The following is a 21,203-nucleotide window of genomic DNA, read 5'->3' as shown; positions in this document are numbered from 1 at the left end:
CCCAATTTCCTACTAATTAAAATCTAGTATCATAAACGATCTATGAGAATATTGATAGATCACTATCTCAAATTTGATCAATTCAGTGGATTCAGATGTAAGAGTCAGAAGCTCAGAATCTTACCCTCCTGGCCAATGGCTATAACAAACAGTTGCTTCAAGGCATTTCAAGTTTACTAGATCCTTTAAAAAATAGAACAAATGTAATCTCTGCTTACTCTATGAGAGAACCATAGTTTTAAGAGATTATACAATGTCTTTCTCATCATAAATTTAGTTAACAGTAGAGTTAATATTATGAACACAACTCACAACCCTTTCAATAGTACTTTTTAGTCTAGAGCTATAATTCTTTAAGTGTGGTTCCAAACCAACAGCAGCAACAGCATTTGGAAACTTCTTAGGAATGCAAAATTTTTTCCCAAAGACTTTAAGTAATCTCTACACCAAATGTGGGGCTCGAACCTACAGTATGAGTTGCATACTGCGGGGACTGAGCCAGCCAGTTGCCCCAGAAATGCAATTTTTAAAACCATGACAGCAAGTAAACAGAATCAGAACCTCTGAGCATGAGCCTAGCAAGCTGTCTTATTAAGATCTCAAGACAATTGTACAGACCAAATCAAATGTCTCTGCCTCAATTTCTCCATCTGTAACTTAAATTAATGTACTCAAAACGATCTCGTTTGGAGCAATGTGCATCGATCATCTTTCTATATCATGTATAAATTTTTCTCATCATAAGACATTACGATGCCCCAGTGAGGATCAGGCTTTGCTTTCTCTTTCTTCACACACCCCCTATTCATTAACCCAGGTTGCAGGAAAACTTGTCTTTTGGAAGTAAAACAATCCTTCAGAAATATGCCTTTGTGTAGCAGGTTGATTCCTTGCTCCTACCTGGAATGGAAATGCTGTTGTTATTCTTTTAGAATATGATGTGAAAGCATGGAACAAGGAATCAAACTTCCCTGGAATAACATCTTTGGAAACCTACATATTAAGAGTTTTAAAAGTAATGTGAACATCTTTTTTGATACTAAAAATATTAAAAAACATCTGTAATGAGCTTTCAGTTAACACAAGTGGTATCTTAAAACAGCAATTCTTCACTTTTTGAATAGTACTTCATATTCCACTTCTGTCTATAAATCTACTTATCAAGTATTCTCGCAGAAATTCTCTTTACCTTCTAAGTTTTAACTTGATACTATTTTTCTCTAAGATTTTATTTTAGAGAGTGTGCATGGGTATACGCGCTGGGAGTAGGGGATGTGGGAAGATGTCAGGGGAGAGACAGAGGAAGAGTGAGAGAATCTCAAGATTTCCTGCTGAGCACGAAGACCCACGTGGGGCTGGATCCTGGGACACCAAGATCATGGCCTGAGTCAAAACCAAGAGTCGAAAAGACACCTGACCAACTGAGCCACCCAGGTATCCCTAACTTGATACTATTTTTAACAAAAAAGTACTTCATCTAGCTACTTATGTTAGTTTTGCGTATTTCTTCTAAAAGCTACATATACTTAAAAATTCTAACTTAAGCTGAATAAATAAATACCTGGACATATACTGAATTATAATTCTAGTCTTATTTAAATGTTATGAATGATTTTAAAAGTTATGTATTTTACTACGTACAGTGGCATACACCTGTAGTCCCAAGTACTCAGGAGGCTGAGGCAGAAGGATCACTTGAGCACAGGAGTTCTGGGCTGTCCTGTGCTATGCCAACTGGGTGTCTGCGCTAAGTCTGGCATCAATATGGTGACCTCCCAGAAGCTGGGAACCACCAGGTTACTTAAGGACAGGGTGAACCAGCCCAGGTAGGAAAATATGTAGACAATAATACAACATAATGATACTTGTAAGTAAGCCTTGAAGTTTCTAAAGAGGTGACAATTAGACCTTCAATACTGACAGCAAATATATTAAGCACATGATTACACAATTAAAAAAAAAAATCACCATATTAAACATGATTCCTTCCTTTCAACCAAGTAACGTGGTGTACTTGATATTTTATACTACCTTGACAATGATCTATAATATGTATCTTATATCACAATTCAGTATACAATAAAATAAATTTCATATATATCCTATTTGCAATGCAATCTGGTATTTCACACTCTATTCTATTCTGTTTTGTTTTCTTTTTATTAATGCTGGCTGCAATGACTTCATGATCAAATCTTGGTCCTGCAGTTTGAAAAACACTCTTCCAGAATACTAAGGTCAGTTAATATGCCAAGTATATGTATATATACACCACTTTCCAGTCTAAATTTTCTCAAAATAGAGCTTTATAGGGATGCCTGGCTGGCTCAGTTGGGAAAGCATGTGACTCTTTAGCTGAGGGTAATGAGTTCAAGTCCCACAATGGGCACAGAACTTCCTTAAAAAAAAAAAAGAAAAGAAAAGAAAAAGAGAGAGAGAAGAGTTTTGTATTTTTCTACATTTCAAAATACATACCTCAGGAGATCTTTATGCTGGGCTCCAGGTGACTGTCTGGGTAATTTAGGTGATGATTCTTCCAACAAACAATCAGTTATTCCCACACTATTAGTGTTGGGTAATGTATGTTTTTTGGCTTTTTGGAAATCCTCTGTATATTTAAAACCCAATGTTAACAATACAAATATACAGGAAGAATTTTAAAATAATATACATTTCAAAAAACATCTTTATTCAAAATTACAAAATGTTACCTGAATTGTAGAGAATACCTCTACATTCCAAACACTCCCAATTTTGTTCCCATGATCGTAATGAGGAACAAGCTAAATGTGTTCCGCTAGAACCACAACACTGACAGCGCTTTATTTCCCATTTGCTGAGGACATAAACAGAAGCAGATGTTTACATTTTGGTATTAACTTGGTCTAATTCCAACCACCTGTACTGCCACAGGACATACTGCCCATCTCATAAATAAACAACTATTCTTCCAAAGGAGGGAGAATAAGATTATCTGCTTTGAAACTACATTACTTTTTCTTTCTTCTCTTTCACTTATGTTTGTAACCTCCTGCTCTAAATATTCACAAACTTAAAATACCTAAACTAAATATCAGCATGTACATGCACATACACAAGACCATAAACACCAGAAAGAACAGGATTAAGGAGGAAAAAAATTTCTTTTATATTTGGAAATTACTAGCTCATAGGGAAATTGCTATATAAATGTAGCCAACATGGAAGAAGCATCAGTAAATACATTATCTTACTTAAAATATTATTTTTCACATTCATTGTTAGGAATTACTTCCTATAAAACTTGTTTAGACACCCAGTATTGTGCAGCTCAACAGGATCCAGACTTACCATCTTGCTCATATTTATGTTTTCTTATTTGCTCCCTTCCAACCCCACCTCCATGTTTCTCTACTGGATTGTATGATGTATGCCAGTCCATACTCATATTTTTTGTATAGGTGTGGGGACTACTTTTTGTTTGGTTATGAGTATACTCTCTATGAATAAAAAGAGATAAACTCCCTGAGTGTGTGGATGTGTAGGTGATGAGAGGCAGTTGGGAGGCACCTTGGTGGCTCAGTTGGTTAAGCATTTGACTCTTGATTTAGGCTCAGGTCATGATCTCAGGGCCATGAGATGGGGCCCTGTGTCAGGCTCCATGCTGGGTATGGAGCCTGCTTAAGATTTTCTCTCTCCCTCTCCCTCTCCCTCTGCCACTGCTCCCTGCGTGTATGTACACGATGCTCTGTCTCTCCAAAAAAAAAAAAAAAAAAAGAAAGAAAGAAAGAAAGTAAGGAAAAAAGAGGTAGTTGGATACCCTCCCCTCCATTAGGTGTGGGTGAATCTCTCTGTGTGGATATGGATATGGAGGTATGTGTCCTCTCTGCGTGTCTCCCCCACTTTCCCAGATAGTTCTGCCAAATGATGAAGAGAAAGAAAGAGGACAACTAACATGAGTACTTACTATATTCCAGCCCTAGTTCTTAGTCTACATAAAAAGTTTAATCCTCATAATTTTAAATGATAGGAAAAATCGCTATTATCCTTCATTTTATTTTTAAAGATTTTATTTTATTATTTATTTGACAGAGATCACAAGTAGGCAGAGAGAGGAGGAAGCAGGTTCCCTGCTGAGCAGAGCCAGACGTGGGGCTCGATCCCAGGACCCCGGGACCATGACCTGAGTCAAAGGCAGAGGCTTACAAACTGAACCACCCAAGCACCCCTTATCCTTCATTTTAAAGAGGAGGAAACCAAAGCATAAAGGGGTACATAACTTGCCTATTTCACATGGCTGGTTAAGTCCCAGAGTGGGGCTTCCAACTTAGTCTACCTGGCTTTGGACCCATTCTCCTAACCACTACACCCTGGTGCCTTTCAGCAAAACCAGCTTCCTACCACTAGGATGAGGGAGTGAGATTTAAAAAAAAAAAAAAAAAAAAAAATTCAGATGGCTATTATTGTGTCCCAGGAGAAAAGACAGGGGAAAGCAATCTCATGTAGCTGCCAGAAAGGAAGGGAATTTGGTAGCTACTGACTGGGCGATCAATAATATATAAGCAATATATACAGGTTAACTAAAACAGCCCAAAATAGCGGCATCTGGGTGGCTCAGTCAGTTAAGTGTCTGCCTTTGGGCTCAGGTCATGATCCCAGGGTCTGGGATCGGGCTGCTCAGCCAGGAGACTGCTTCTCTCTCTCCATCTGCTGCTCCCCCCGCCATCTTATGCTCACATGCTCTCTCTCTCTCTGTGTCAAATAAATAAAATCTTAAAAAAAGAATAGCCCAAAATAAATTTAGAAAATATCAATATTCGTAAATGTATTGTTTCTTACAAATCTAAAGTGCCTTATTATTTACAAAGCACATTTATATACATTATCTCATCTGTGCCTTAGCACAACCCTTTAGAGGTTTACAAACAAATAATCAGGGTCACCAGTCACATAAGCAAGAATATACCACACCTGACATCTTCAGTAAGATCTTTGCCCTTAAATAATTTTTAGTCTAATGACAAAACAAATTCCAATAATGTCAATTACACTGTAACAGGCAAACAAAAGAAAAACCCCAGCCCAGAATGGGAAATCAGGAGTGGTAATAGCTGTTTAGGGAAATTTTTCAAAACTGGGAAGACATCAGATGCGTCTTTGCAAATAAGAGATACAAGGTTCCCAATATTCTGCCTTGCATTTTAAGTTTCAGCTTGCGATGTTAACATTATATAACAGATATTAAAAATTTATTGAAATATCCTCCATAAATTCAAGAAAACTGGATTTGTCACTGTTTATTCTGCATCTTAAAAAATGAAGACAGTCTTGGGCCACTTGGGTGGCTCAGTGGGTTAAAGCCTCTGCCTTCGGTTCGGGTCATGATCCCAGGGTCCTGGGATCTCTTTCTCTTTCTCTTTCTCTCTCTCTCTCTCTCTCTCTACCTCTCTGCCTACTTGTGATCTCTGTCTGTCAAATAAATAAATACATCTTTAAAAAAAAATGAAGACAGTTTTTATTTCTAGTATCCAACACAGTATATTGTACATAGAAGGCACAAAATAATGGTCGATTTAGAGACAGTATCTACTGACATTTCAAAATAATAATCAATAAATTTCAAATATCAACCCCTTTTTATAGTGATCCAAAAGAACACTGCTAGATTACTTTAAATTAAGCTCTAGAACAGTGCCATCCAATATAAATACAATGCAAGTCATTTAATGAATTTAAATTTTTCTAGTAACCTGATTTAAAAAGGTAAAAGAAATAGGTAAAATGAATTTCAACATTTCTAAATTACTATTTGCTTGACATGTAATGAATATAAAATGTTATTAATAAGATACTCTTAGTTCTTTTTGTCTTATTATTATGGGCTGGATTGTGTCTCCTCCAAATTTATAAGTTGAAGTTCTAAAACCCAGTACACCTCACTATGTGTATTTGGAGACAGGGCCTTTAAATAGATAATTAAGATATTATGAGATCATATGGGTAGGCCTTAATTTAATATTACTGGTGTCCTTATAGGAAAAGGAGATTAGGACAGACAGAGGGACAATTATGTGAGGACACAGATAGTAGGAAACCGTGTGCAAGCCAAGGAGAGAGGAAATAAAACCTGCCAATACCTCTATTTTGAACTTCTAGTCTGTAGGATTGTTAGAAAACAAATATCTGTTGTTACAGCAGCCATAATAAATTAAGACAGTGAGTTTTCACTATGTATTTCACATTTATAACATCTCTCAATTTGGAATAGCCACATTTCAAGTGCTCAATTAGCCACATGTGGCTAGTAGCTACCATATAGGGGAGTACAGCTCTAGAAAATGAAGCCTCATGAAAATACACCACAGAAGTAAGTTACCAACTATGCTGATAGCAATAATTTCTCTGTAAACAGATGTAAACATGCATTTAATAAATATACTCTTCTCAAGTTAAAACTTCAAACATCCTAAGAGCAAAACTACATTTCTTTAACTAGAAAACCACTTCCTCAGCTGACAGTTTAAATAAGTACAATAAGCACAACTGGACTTCCCAATATACCTATCAGGTGCATTATAGTCTCTCCCTTCTTTGCAACGACATCTTCGGACATCACAATGCTCATAGTGCTGCAGAAGTTCTTGATAAGCATTTTCCTCTAATTCCCAAGATGCATCTCTGTAAACAAAGAAAGATATAAAACACACTGTGAACCAAAATGTTACATAAAAGGATTAGTAATAAAATCTAAAAACAAAAACTTGTCACGCACTTAGGAGCAAGGAACAAACTTTTTCTTTCTAGGACTAATCATTCTTGTTCAAGATATGTGTCTATTAGTATCATTTTATCCTGCAGTTAATTATTCTCACAGTGAATTTTCAAATGTTAAATGAAACATTAGAAATTTTTTAAAACTTAATTTTTCCTAATATTTCACTTCTAATTTTTAAATTTCAAGTTTAATAACATTATTTCTAGATTCCTCATCTATAAGTATTAAGAAAATCCTTATTATACATTTTAAACCACATCTTGATTCTCTTAGATAATTTATACATGCCACTTTGAAATCTATTATACTTGTGTATAAGTTAATCAATTAATATTGTATACACTTGAGGTATTTATTAAGAGATTATAAATCAACTAATGAGACATTAAAGTCACAGTCCCTGCTTTTAAGAACTAGCAATCTGGGAAGGAAAAGGAAGCAGTGGTAGGGGGAGGTCTCAATTTTCCTATTTAAGGTGACTGCTTCTCTGTGACAGACATAAGTGATTATTTCCATTGTTATTAAATCCTACATTTAACGAAAATAAATCTTTTTGTTAAAAGACTAAATGGTACTCACTTTTCAGGAATATGAATTCCCATTCTTAGCATCTCTTTCTGAAATATATCACTATTATTGCATATTGTGCATCTAAAGAAAAACACTCCTGCATTTATTGCTTGAACCTATCACGGAAAAAAGGAAATCTATTATTAATAATTTAACCAGGTATCAGGTCATAAATTGTAATAGCTAAGAGAGTATGTGCTACTTTTCACTTAATATATTATGAAAACATATTTTCTATGCCAGTTCTCAAGCTTTGATAAATGAAGTTATTCTACTGCTAAAATTTTGGGATTCCCCCCCCCAAAAGTTAATGAATTGGCTGTTCTTAGCTTTACATCTATCTTTCTCAACCTTTTTATTCAATGTCATTTCCACACATATCATGCTGTCCATCAGTCTTAGTGAATAAAGCAGTAAAAATATTGAATTACTTCATCTAGGAGGAATGTTTAAGTGTTACTTTATAAAACATCCTTGATTCTGTTTTTAACTCAATCTCTAAGCTAGTTTTTTTCCTAAAAGGGGAGAAGTATAAAACCTACTCTCACTGCTTCAGTAAATAGATATATGGAAGCCACAGACAGCGGGAACTCAGGAGCAGAAAAGTATAAACCTACTAGAAAGAGTAGCCAATCCCTAAAAACAAAACAAAATAAACTAGTAGCACACATTTAACAGCTACTTAACCCGTACTACAGCTATATAACCCATACTATGTAGATAACAAATACTCTTATGTACCAAAAATAGAAACAAAATAACTTAGATCCTATTTTTAAGGAATGGTGAGATACAATTATATTACTTGTAAAATGTGTGTGTGTGTGTGTGTGTGTGTGTGTGTGTGTGTTTTAAAGTATATACATGGAAGAGAAATGAATAAGTACCTAAGCCTACATAAGAGCCTGACAAAAATGTCAAAATAGTGATGTCAAAGTTTGGAAGAAGAAACAAAGGTTTGCCAGGAAAACGGGACAAAAGGCATTACAAGGATAGGGAATTGCATATATCAAGTCTCTATGGCAAGAGTACGACATGATCAGGGAACTAATTAATAATATGCTTAGGGATTACATAATGGCAATTACATTATGTGTCTAACTCAGTAATGAGATTAGACAGAAAAATCAAAGCCAGTATTATATGTGAAGAGTTAATATAGATTAAGGTATACAGGAGAAAAGGCCAGTTAGTAGGCCCCTTCAAAAGTCTAGTTATTTTTTTTAAGTGTCTAAAGTTATATCACAGAGGATTTAAGGCAGAGGTTAGGAACAAAAAAAGATATACAAAAAATATCTATTAGGTAGACCTGATAGACTTGGGGATGGCTTATGAATGATAAAGAAAACAAAAGAATTCAGGTTCAAAAAACACTAGCAGCGGGGCACCTGGCTGGAGTGGTCAGAAGAAGAGCATGTAACTCTTGGGTCTTGGGGTCATGGGTCTGTGTCCCACACTGGATGCAGAGATTACTTAAATAAATAAAATTAAAAACAAAACAAAACAAAAAATCAGTCGCAAATGGGACATACACACAAAGAATGTGGGAGGAAAGCAACCAGTTACTGAAATTTCTGAACCTAAAAGGCCTTTAGTAGTAATTATACAGATATCAAGATCTTAGTAAATAGATATGATACAAGGGAGCGCCTAGTATGGAGCAAAAAACCCCCAACAAAACAAAACAAAAACAAAAACAAAAACAAAAACAAAAACCACAACATAGAGCATAAAGAAGATACAAAACCACTGCAATGATGGAGAAATCCAAATTGAACAATAGTAACAATTCTCTATACACGCAGAATGAGAAGTTAGCTTTAATCATAAACCTTTATTAACTCTTTTTTCCATTTTGTTTTTTTTTGTTTGTTTTAAATAAACATATTTTTATCCCCAGGGGTACAGGTCTGTGAAGAGAAGTTAGCTTTAAAATACTAATCTGCACTCTCTCCTTATAAAATCCCAATGTATATAGCATTGTAGAGGCCACAAATGATGAAATATGCTTAACTACCTTCAATTCTCATTCTATTTATAGGACTGTTCTTCCTTCAACTCTTGTATTAATGAAGTTCAGAGAATAAAAATATTTTTCTTCAGGTATTGTTATATAACAGGATAGCCTCCATTCACTATTACAGTTAAGACTTGTGACAAAATGAAAAAGGCACTGTAGCTCCTTTACAGAACATGGCTCAAGAATTAGTTCTTACTGGTCTCTAATCAAATAACAACTGCATGTTCATATTTATGTCATAGAGAAGTGTCCATGTGGCTGTGATTTTGTTTTACATTTGCATAAAGTAGACCTACATTTTTGTAAGTATATTATTTGCACTTTTTTAAAAAAATATATTTTTAAAGATTTTATTTATTAATTTGACAGAGTGAGATCCCAAGTAGGAAGAGAGGCAGGCAGAGAGGAGGAAGCAGACTCCCTGCCAAGCAGAGAGCCTAATGCGGGACTCAATTCCAGGACCTTGAGATCATGACCTAAGCTGAAGGCAGGGGCTTAACCCACTTAGCCACCCTGGCATCCTATTTTCACCTTTTTTTTTTTTTTTTAAAAGATTTTATTTATTTGACAGAGAGAGAGATCACAAGTAGGCAGAGAGGCAGGCAGAGGTGGGGGGGAGGAAGCAGGCTCCCTGCGGAGCAGAGAGCCAGACCCGGGGCTCGATCCCAGGACCTTGGGATCATGACCTGAGCCAAAGGCAGAGGCTTTAACCCACTGAGCCACCTAGGTGCCCCTCTATTCTCACTTTTTAATGACAGGATTAGAAATTTGGTATTTTCAGTGCTCACAAAAAGCTCTATGAATACTAGAGCCAAGTTTGAGAACCTCTCTGCATTTCATTACTAACAAATAACTGAAGCAAATCTTCTTTATTTTCTTATTTGTTGACTGAGGCAAATCTTAATTGTTTGAAAAATAACATGCCCTTATAAAATTAACAAGATGACATATTTGACAGCAATTACATTCATTCAAATACAAACTCTTAATTAAGATAAATTACTTTTGTAAAATTCTCATACAATGTGAAATTGTTCCTCATTAGGTAAAGATAAGTTTTTTTTTCTTTTTTTAAAAGATTTTATTTATTTATTTGACAGAGAGAGAGATCACAAGTAGGCGGAGAGTCAGGCAGAGAGAGAGAGAGAAGCAGGCTCCCGCTGAGCAAAGAGCCCGATGCGGGGCTCGATCCCAGGACACTGAGATCATGACCTGAGCCGAAGGCAGCGGCTTAATCCACTGAGCCACCCAGGCGCCCCAAAGATAAGTTTTTATGGTATTTATGAACTATACTCCCTAGATACTTTTATAAATACTTCTTTATAAGAAATAACAGAATATAGGGACGCCTGGGTGGCTCAGTTCATTAAGCGGCTGCCTTCAGCTCAGGTCGTGATCCCAGGGTCCTGGGATGGATCCCACATCAGGCTCCTGGCTCAGCAGGGAGACTGCTTCTCCCTCCCACTCTGCCTGCTGCTCTCCCTGCTTGTACTCTCCCTTTTTGTTAAACGAATAAATAAAATCTTTAAAAAAAAAAAAAAAGAAAGAATAAAATTTATAAAATGTAGCCAACAAAATAGCCTTCATCCTGACACTTTTAACAGAATAATCCTAAATATAAAAAAGTTCCAGGGCGCCTGGGTGGCTCAGTGGGTTAAGCCTCTGCCTTCGGCTCAGGTCATGATCTCAGGGTCCTGGGATCAGGACCGCATTGGGCTCTCTGCTCAGCAGGGAGCCTGCTGCCCCCTCTCTCTCTGCCTGCCTCTCTGCCTACTTGTGATCTCTTTCTCTGTCAAATAAATAAATAAAATCTTAAAAAAAAAAAGTTCAATCCTTATGCAAAATATTAATCAAGTACTTTTCTTTACCCAAATTATGTTTTTATTAGTAAAACAAGTAAAAATAGTTTAATCAATCTTCACACAGACTGCAGATGAAGGCGTAGTTTTAAAACAAAATGCACCACATATGTAAGGGCTTTGGTTCTATGGTCTCATTAACTAGAATTGTCATACTTCCCATATACCAGATGCAAAGCCTGGAAGTCAAGGCTTTGATACTTATATAAATGACCTGTAACAATCCTACTTATTTTAAAAATATCCATTTGCATGATAGTCATCATGATCTCCTACCTTTTGTTACATTTTCAGCACTTCCCTTGACCCCACTGTAAGTATGGATATATAATTTCTTAATTTTTTTTAATGTACAGTTATTTCTTTTTCTTGATTTCATTTAGTTATATATATTCCTGGCCATCTGAATATTTGCTCTTTATAAAAATATATTATCAGTATAAAGAGATGGCTTAAGGTTGCTTCAGTGTTCAAATTTTGCCTTTTCTTTTTCCAGCTTTTCTTCAGTTGTCCTAAATATGATTAGCTTTGTTTTATAAATACATGATACTGTCATCAAGTTATGTTTAGATATTGAGGGTCCCAACAAAGGCATTTAAACCTCTCTGGAAACCAAGGCTGTCGGTACTGCTGCTATTGCTGGTTTTGAAAACCGTACTTTCCCAATAGTAATTTCTTGTGAAAGTTCTGTGGGACACCTGGCAGATGAAACAAGCTTAACCTTGTTGCTCTATCATTGCTCTATCATAATGATATCTTAAAATATCATTAAAGATATTTTAAGCTTCCCTGTGGAAGATTCACACTGTGTCGTGTCACCTACTGCTAAAGTCAATATATGGTGTGACTTTATAGACATGAGTCTTGTAATATTTCCTGCAGTTCACTGGGCACCATCTGTCTGCATCTTCGTAGAACATCAACACTGACAAGGGCAAAGTTAAGAATAAGTAGAGGAAAGTTATTTTGTGCAGTTTCATTTCACTAAATGAAATGAAATAAAAATTTTATCTTAAGGCACTTCTTCTCTCAGGTAAGGCCTAAAAAGGGACACGATCGTGCTTAATCACTAAAAGGGGAAAAGAAAATCAGTTAACAAAAGACTACTGCACTATACATATAGAAATAGAAGGAAACAATAAAGAAGAAAAGAAATCACTCAAGAGCTTTGGGATATTTCACTGTATGTTTTTATAGACAATGCATGCTGCTTTCCTTTTCATCTTTATACCCTATACGCAGGCTGGCTTCACAGAGTGGAGACATTTTTAGGGAAGACAAAGAAAAGGCTAAGAGTACCAGGAAATCATGAAGTTTGTCCCCTGTCCAATGGTACCATGAGGCAGCAGTTTTTAAAGAATTAAACCTTGTTTCTTAATGTAAGTAGTGTTTCACCTAAGACTTTAAAAAAAAAAAAGAAAGGAAGGAAAGTATGAGGTGCCTGGGTGGCTCAGTTAAGTGGCTGACTTTTGATTTTGGCTCAGGTCATGATCTCTGGGTCCAGGGATCATGCCCCATGCTGGGCTCTAGGCTCAGCAGGCAGTCTGCTGGAGGATTCTCTTTCTCCCTGTTCTTCCTCTGTCCCCTACCCCACAACACTCTAGCTTTCAAATAATCTTAAAAAAGAAAGCAAGCCACTGTTCTATTCCTTCATCCTATCAAAATTCGGTAGTGACATGAGGGGCAAAAGGTATTGGGCACTGAGGGTTATCTGTTAGCGATGAATCACTAAAGTCTACTCCTGAAACCAGTATTACACTTTATCTTAACTAACTTGAATTTAAATAAATTTTTTAAAAAAAAGGTGCTGGGAGCACCTAGGCATTAATACACTGAGAATTATCCACAATGGGCTCCTGGGAACACTGTACATGATTAGGCAGCAGGCAATCAAATCTTCAGCAGATTACCATTCACGGGATGAATTTCAACTGTCCATGACATTGGACTGAGGTATTACTATCTCTGTGGGCTGTTATTTAACATTAGCAGAACAGGATCTTGCCACACCTTCCATTTGACAAAATCCTAGGAGGCTGTAAAACTTTGATGACAGACTAGTTTCTTGAACTTCAGATGTGATTTTAGAGATATAGGGCCTTTTGGCTCAGAAATGCCTTGGCATCTTTCACTGTTCACAGCAGATTGAGGCAGTCAAGGATGACTCAAAGAAATACAGGCAGTATAATTCCATGGAGACCCCTCATCATTTTCTGTGTCTTGAGTCCTTGTTTTGTTTTGTTTTTAATTAACATATAATGTATTATTTGGCCCAGGAGTACAGGTCTGTGAATCGTCAGGCTTATACACTTCGCAGCACTTACCATAGCACATACCCTCCCCAATGTCCAAAACCCAACAGCTGTCTCCATACCCCCAGCAACCCTCAGTTTGTTTTGTGACATTAAGAGTCTCCTATGGTTTGTCTCCCTCCCAATCCCATCTTGTTTTCATTATGCTGAGCGAAATAAGTCAATCAGAGAAAGACAATTATCATATGATCTCCCTGATATGAGGAATTTGAGAGGCAGGGTGGAGGGTTGGGGGGGTAGGGAAGAAAAAAAATGAGTCCTTGGTGTTTTAATGGTGGACCCTGGATCTTTGGGTTTTAGTGGTAGAGGATCTACAAATCCAATTCTGTCATAAAGTTACGAATAGTACTAAAAATAAAATGTGGTCCTTGTACCTGAAAAAGATAATTTCTTTTGTTAATGTTAATGTTAATCTGGAGTTGTCTACTACAGATTCTCAACTGCTGCCTTTCTCTGAGTTAAAGTATTTGGGATATGGAATTTGATCTTTTCAGGTGCCTTTGAATTAGATTTTCTTCTATTTCATTGACCTCATATTTTAGTTTACCCAGCTTTTTCTTGCGAATGTCAAGTTCTCTTTGAAGTCGTTCCATTCTGGTCTTTTGGTGTACCAACAGACCTTGAGTGTAGGCAGCAGCATCAAATCCCATACTCAACTTCTGTGCTTCACTCATTCTATCCACGTGTGCTATAAAGTATGGTCCATTAAGATACTGAATATTCTGTTTCTACATATAATCAAGATGGCATAGAAGATTTGTAACTTCAAAGGCAGGGGACATCACCCCTAGTGAAACTGCAGGGGTTTAGTAGGATAAACTATAATTTTGAAAGTATATTTTGCACTAGGTTGAGTGATCACTACTTAAGAAGTGGCATAATTACTGTCTATTGTTCGATTCACTCATGTACTTTGACTATTAGTACTTTTAAGACTTTCTTGAAATATAAGGGGATTTACAACATCTCCTACCTTTCAAAAATACTTCTGTGAATAACCTGTAATCATTAATAACATTTTATTTTACTAAACAATAATAAAAGTCAAGCTCTAAAAAAAGTGTTAAATTTAATTACATTCTTTGTTAATTTGGCATTCTATTAACTGTAATTGTCTATCAGTTGGCACTTTCACACATGTACATTATTATATTTGATGTCATTAATAAGTGAGCTCTTCCTAAAATCTTCAAGAATTTTCTGAATCAAATAAATATTAAAGTGTTTAATGTTGTATGTTTTATGATATTTGCCTAAAAACTCATTATTAGGCGTGCCTAGGTGGCTTAGTTGGCTAAGCATGTCTTCAGCTCAGGTCGTGTTCCCTGCTGAGCAGGGAGTCTGCTTCTCCTTCACCCTCAGCCGTCCTGTCCCCCTCCCCTCTCCCCTCCCTGGCTCATGCTCTCTCTTTCTCTCAAATAACTATATAAAATCTTAAAAAAAAAAAAAAAAATCAAAACATCAGGATGTCAGGTTTGACATATAAGGTGGCTTTCAAAAAGAATACCTTTAATTCAATAAACAGTAATCAGTCCCTGTCAAGAAGCTGTGATAAAGTGTTTACCATAGCTTTTTTTTCTTTAAAAGGCCTCAACATTTAAATATTTTAGCTTCCCACTAAATTATCATTTCACATTTCTTGGTTTTCTAAGCTTAAATATGTAAATGAACTTGGCAATTAAATCTGTGTTTTATTCATTGTGAAATACAAACAAAATCCTTAGGTCAAAACAACAAAAACTTTTAAGTGTAAATATACATTAAAAGGTAGTGTTCTAAAGTATTTATTAAAATGTTAGTTGTACACTTTAATAGATCAAATTTTGTATGTAAAATATGCTCTAATAAAGCTGTTTTCAAGTTACAAGTAGAGGTTGACACAGGTCAACTCTTTACAATTGGGGTGCTTGGTTGGCTGTCAGAAGAACATGCAACTCTTGATCATGAGTTTGAGCTTTATGCTGGGTGTAGAGATTACATAAATCACTAAGTAAATAAAATAAAATTCAAATCAGCAAGGAACAAATTTTGTATCAGAAAAAGCTTACAAAAGAACTTACCTGTAAACAGTCTCTATGAAACCAAGCATTCTTACAACAAGGACTTCGTAATATGCTATAAGTCGGAACAGGCTCAAGATATTCCAAACAAATGGTACATGGTAAGGAGTCTCTATAATTATTAGATGTAATTATTTGGACAGGTCGATGTTTCCAACAGAATGACCTAAAAATGTAAATTATTTAAAAGCAACACCTAATAAATTACAAAACACAATGAGGCTAGCAATAGCATTACAATTCACATTTATAAGAGGAAACTTGGTTATATATCCCTCATAATTAACCTACAAGACTGGAACTTTGGCATTCTTAATCAGTCTCACAAACTATGACCAAGGAGAGCAGGACTTTCAGAATGTGAACCTTTTGGTGCTAAGACTTAACTCATAGAGGGGCACCTGGGTAGATCAGTTGATTAAGCATCTGGCCTGGTCTCAGGTCATGATCCCAGGATCCTGGGATTGAGCCCCACGTTGGGCTCCCTGCTCAGTGAGAAGCCTGCTTCTCCCTCTCCTCTCTGCTACTGCTCTCTCTTAAATAAATAAAATCTTAAAAAGAAAAAAAAGACTTAATTCCTAGAATTTCAGTAACTAGTATTATGTTGAGAATTCTATGTAATATTGTTAGCAACACTATTACACTCAATATTACATAAAATTAAAGAGGGAACATAAAAAGAAATATTTAAATTTTGTAACATAAAATATAAATAAAAGCCTATTCCTAACCCATTAAATTTATTTCCATTTGCTAAAGTCCAGTTTTATACATGCTAACAATCCATAAGTCAAGAACACAAAAACTAAAAGAAACATTCATAAAATCAAATACTAAAATTCATAAATCTTGATGCTTAAAGCTGGATTCAGAAAGTAAATGTTATAAGGAGCACTCCAGGGCACAATATTAATTTTTTTGGACTCCACCAAATTTAAGTGCCTTCAATTTACTCAATGAGAAATACATATGGCCTTTGGAAGAAGAATGGACCATAAATCTAAAGAGTGACATAAAAATCTAGAATTATGTAAGCTGGAAATTTTTCTAAAATATTAATAAATTAACAGTTTCATATTATATTCTAGAGCTGAAAATTGAAGGTAAATATTAATTGTTAAGCCCATTTAAGACTGGCAGTTCCCAAGACTTTGCAGATAGAGATGAGTCCAAAAAGGAAGAGGGAAGCAATCCAAAAAAAACTCAGTACAGCTCTGAAAAGAAATTTTACAAAGGATTTATATCATTGGGATATCCATATCCATTTTCCACTTTCCTTAACACTTATCTTTCATATTCAATGATTAACTTACGCAAAATTTCCAGTAAATTGGAAAATACATTCTCTCTGAAGTCCACATGGGAAATGATAACTTCGTTTACATCGGGGTGTAACACAGCCGATTGAAGCACCAGTCTTCTTGCAAATACAGCATTTCTAGAAGAAAGTATGAAAACAGAGGTCTTAACATACAAAATCTGAGTAATACAGTATGACTAAGGTATAAGTGAATATTCCTGTGGGGAATCTGAAAATTATTTTCATCACACAACAGCTATGATGATGGTTTATTAAAGCAATTTCTGAAAAAAACTGTTCTACCCAGAGACAGTCTAAAGACACTAAAGACTCACTCAATTTCTGGTAAGAGTCATCTCAAATCTAACCTGTGGATTGGACAGAGAGGCTTCTTCTCCTTCCTAACTGGCTAAAATATTTTCAGCTGAAAGGTTTATAAACATAATGGCTATACATTAAAGTCTCAAATCTCAATTAAAAAAACACATAAATAGGAGGCAGTGCCTGGGTGGCTCAGTGGGTTAAAGCCTCTGCCTTCAGCTCAGGTCATGATCCCAGGGTCCGGGGATCAAGCCCCACATCAAGCTCTCTGCTCAGCGGGGAGCCTGCTTCCCTTCCTCTCTCTCTCTGCCTGCCTCTCTCTGCCTGTCTCTCTGCCTAATTGTGATCTCTGTCAAATAAATAAAAATCTTAAGAAAAAAAAAGGAAAAAAAAAACACATAAATAGGAAATATTCATCAAGGAGAACAGCAAAACAACACTAAAAACCAATCTGAAAATACATCAGCTAGGCTCACCCTATCCTAACCAAATGAAAGAGTATTATATACCCATAACAGATTACGTAGTGATACCCCTCATCCCCCACAAAAGATATGCTCTAGTCCTTATTCTTGGTACCTATGAATGTGACCTCCTTTAGAAATAGGGTCTTTGGAGGTGCCTGGGTGGCTCAGTGGGTTAAAGCCTCTGCCTTCAGCTCAGGTCATGATCCCAGGGTCCTGGGATCAAGCCCCACTTCTGGCTCTCTGCTTGGCAGGGAGCCTGCTTCCTCCTCTCTCTCTTTCTGCCTGCCTGTCTGCCTACTTGTGATCTCTGTCGAATAAATAAATAAAATCTTTAAAAAAAATAGAAATAGGGTCTTTGTTTTTAAGTATTTATTTATTTTAGAGAGAGAAAGCTAGCGCCTGTGCAAGTTGGGAGAGAAGCAGAGGGAAAGAATCTTCAAGCCGACTCCCAACCAAATACAGGGCCCAACTTGGGGCTCAATTTCACCACCCATGAGATTATGACCTGAGCCAAAACCAAGCGTGGTACACTTAGCAGACTGAGCCACCCAAGAATCCCAGAAACAGGGTCTTTGTAAATGTAATTAAGTTAAAGATCTCAAGATGAACCCATCCTGGATTTAGGGTGGTACGTAATCAAATGACCAGTGTCCTTATAAGTTAAAGGAGAAGGAAATTTAAGACATATACACACAGACGGGAAAACCATGTGAACATGTGAAGCTTGAAGCAGAGACTGGAGTTATGTTGCCACAAGCCAAGTAATGCCAAAGGTTACCAGTACCCACCAGAAACTTGGAGAGAAGCACAAATAGGGATTCTCCCTCAGAGCTTCCAGAAAGAACCAATCCTTCTGAGAGGCTGATTTGAAATTTCTAGTCTCCAAAATTATGAGAACAAACTTCTGTTTTAAATGACTTAGTTTGTGGTATTTATTATGGTAGCTCAAAGGAAAAAAATATAGTACTGTTGCCACTAACTAAAATAAAACAGTGGTATATGAACACAAAGACTATTAGATGATTCAGTCATTACTAAGATACAGAGCAGTATCTAAAACATCTTGGAACCCTTGAAATAGCCATTATAAAATGGTCACTGATGAAGGGATTATACAGTTTTACACACACCCATGAAGTAACACTAGATTACTGGAGAATACCTTGCCAACATGAGGCTCTTCCAGTAAACTGACATAAGGAACTCTAGCTTAATGTAACAAATGGAGACAACTTCTTCAGGATAAAGATATTCTCCACGGTTCACAACAAGGGAGCCTGGGTGGCACAGAAGGTTGAGCATCCGACTCAGTTTCAGCTCAGGTCATGATCTCAGAGTTGTAGGGTCAAAGTCCCAACTTGGGCTCCACGCTCAGTGCAGAATCTGTTGATATTCTCTCTCCCCTTCCCCCTACCCTTCCTGCTGGTGCTCTCTAAAATAAATAATCTTAAAAGGGGGGGGGGTGTTTCACAATATAGTCTGAGAGGATTCAGATGTTTTAAGAAAACAGGTATTTCCAAAACTGAAGGTTGTTGGAATGGAAGGGGATGGGAGGGATGGGGCAGCTGGGAGATGGGACACCGGGGAGGGTATGTGCTATGGTGAGTGCTGTGAATTGTGTAAGACTGATGAATCATAGACCTGTACCCCTGAAACAAGTATTACATGTTAATAAAAAAAATAATAATCTTCAAAAATAAATAAATAAATAAATACCCCCAGATAGTTCCAAAATGCAAGGAGACCTTTTGAGGTCATCTTTCACAAGTTCACTATCATCAGGAGGTTGAGGAATTTTAATACAAATATTCTCACATGGTCCTTAGATAAATGCCATTGCTAACCCTTCTCCCAAGATTTTCTCTGGTGTCCCATAGCCTCTATTTTACCATCTGGTCCCCAGAATCCTCAACATCTTCAAAAATAATTGCCTCCTTTTTTTTTTGCCTCAACTAAAATAAAGGTTTCTATATGGTTGCTTCCCTGATAGGATTTCTTGAATGAAGTTACTTATTTTCCCATCCTCCTTTACTCTCATCCAGACTTGGCAAGGGTTAGAAGGAGGATATGGAAATAGGCAAGGGCGGTGGGGGGGGATCAGAACATTATTTTAGTTCTCTGTTGCAGGCTGTCGGTCACAAATTTGCCTTCATACTTTAAAGAATCTGATCCTTTGAGCCTGATGCTATTTAAGCTCTGCCACCTACTAACTTCCTCCACACTTTGGCACCTTTCTCTATATCTTATCTTGCTACCATTGTAAACAACTTCTACATTGATGAGACAACTTTTGACTCCTTCAACTATGATGGGTCAATACCTTCTATCACTACTCCAGTATAATAATGAATTCTCTCATTACCCAAAACTGCTCCTCCATTGAAACCATCAGTTCCAGCTATATTCTCTGAAAAAAATTCCCTGTACTTCCACCATTCTCATTTTTTTAATCTTATCATTTTCTAACTCATTCCTACTCAGACCAAATGGAAACCTAAAATCCTCTTCTTGTATTTAATATAGTAGGTATCAAAGAGAAGATTCACAAACTACAATTAAATGAATAAGGGGTTAAAGTGTAGAATACTTATCTTGAAGAACATGAGAAGGCAATGAACAAAGGTACACAATGTCACAGAATGCCCACAAGAGATGGAGATATCATAAATTACTGGTCTGCACAGCTGTGTAATTTTCACCTCAACCCATCATGTCAACCCAACAAATGAGGTGTAAGAATGAAAAGTGAACATCCAGGTTGACTGAGTAGAAGTATGATCATTATTCTGATGGTAGAAGTGGGTGAAATGATGGATAGGTTGGAATAAAATAAGGACATGAAAATAGCATTGTCACATACATTGTTCAGGGTTGGTTAATCTCACTTTCATTTGCAAATAGTTCTAAAATTTATCCAAAAAACCCCTTTTTATAAATTTGCAAATAGTTCTTTTAAAATTTACAATAATTTCTTCTAAAACTTACCTTACTTGACAAAAATAAGCATTTGAACGTAAAATTAAAGTCTTTTAGGTTTCCAGAACAGAAAAAACTTCCCTAGTATGATTATATTTATGGTATGTAAGTATAATGAGTAAAACAATTTACTTACCAGTTTAGAAGCCCTGTTCACTTCTTTTCTGATGTCTTCTATTAGAAAACCGTAAACTCCTTCTTCTTCTTTACCTCTCTGCCAAATTCCACTTGACATCAACTATAAATATATTCTCAATTAGAAAACAGACTTCAAGAAATTAGAATATATATACACATATATGTATTTATATATATGTAAAATGTGTGAATATATAAATATATATAATGCATATGTTTATATATATTAATATACACATATAATATATATAATGTTCCTATAAATAATGGACATAACTTAAATTTCAAGCAACTCTTATCTATAATAGTTATATTTCATGATCAAAGTAAGAGGCTACTCATATTCTCTGATTTGGAACCAAAGTGATTTCTAAAAGTATTCCAGGAAATAACAGAAAAAGGAAGAATGCAAGGCAGAAAACATCT

General features: G+C 36.1%; 1 protein-coding gene across 3 annotated transcripts in view; it reads right to left on the bottom strand.

The window, feature by feature from the left end:
• G2E3 (G2/M-phase specific E3 ubiquitin protein ligase) overlaps positions 1 to 21,203 on the bottom strand; it is a 69,414-nt gene that overhangs the window by 13,566 nt on the left and 34,645 nt on the right. For all 3 annotated transcript variants that reach the window (XM_032343996.1, XM_032343994.1, XM_032343995.1), the window contains 7 exons: positions 20,776 to 20,877; positions 16,889 to 17,013; positions 15,576 to 15,741; positions 7,334 to 7,440; positions 6,541 to 6,657; positions 2,712 to 2,836; positions 2,476 to 2,608 (listed from right to left, as the gene is read on the bottom strand). In XM_032343996.1, the coding sequence (XP_032199887.1) occupies positions 2,476 to 2,608; positions 2,712 to 2,836; positions 6,541 to 6,657; positions 7,334 to 7,440; positions 15,576 to 15,741; positions 16,889 to 17,013; positions 20,776 to 20,877 (875 nt within the window). The remainder of the gene's footprint in view (positions 1 to 2,475; positions 2,609 to 2,711; positions 2,837 to 6,540; positions 6,658 to 7,333; positions 7,441 to 15,575; positions 15,742 to 16,888; positions 17,014 to 20,775; positions 20,878 to 21,203) is intronic.

Source organism: Mustela erminea, chromosome 5 (genome assembly GCF_009829155.1).
Source record: "Mustela erminea isolate mMusErm1 chromosome 5, mMusErm1.Pri, whole genome shotgun sequence".
NCBI classification, from domain to species: domain Eukaryota; kingdom Metazoa; phylum Chordata; class Mammalia; order Carnivora; family Mustelidae; genus Mustela; species Mustela erminea.
Note: the sequence above shows the minus strand (reverse complement) of the source record. Positions and strands in the feature narration are given on the sequence as shown.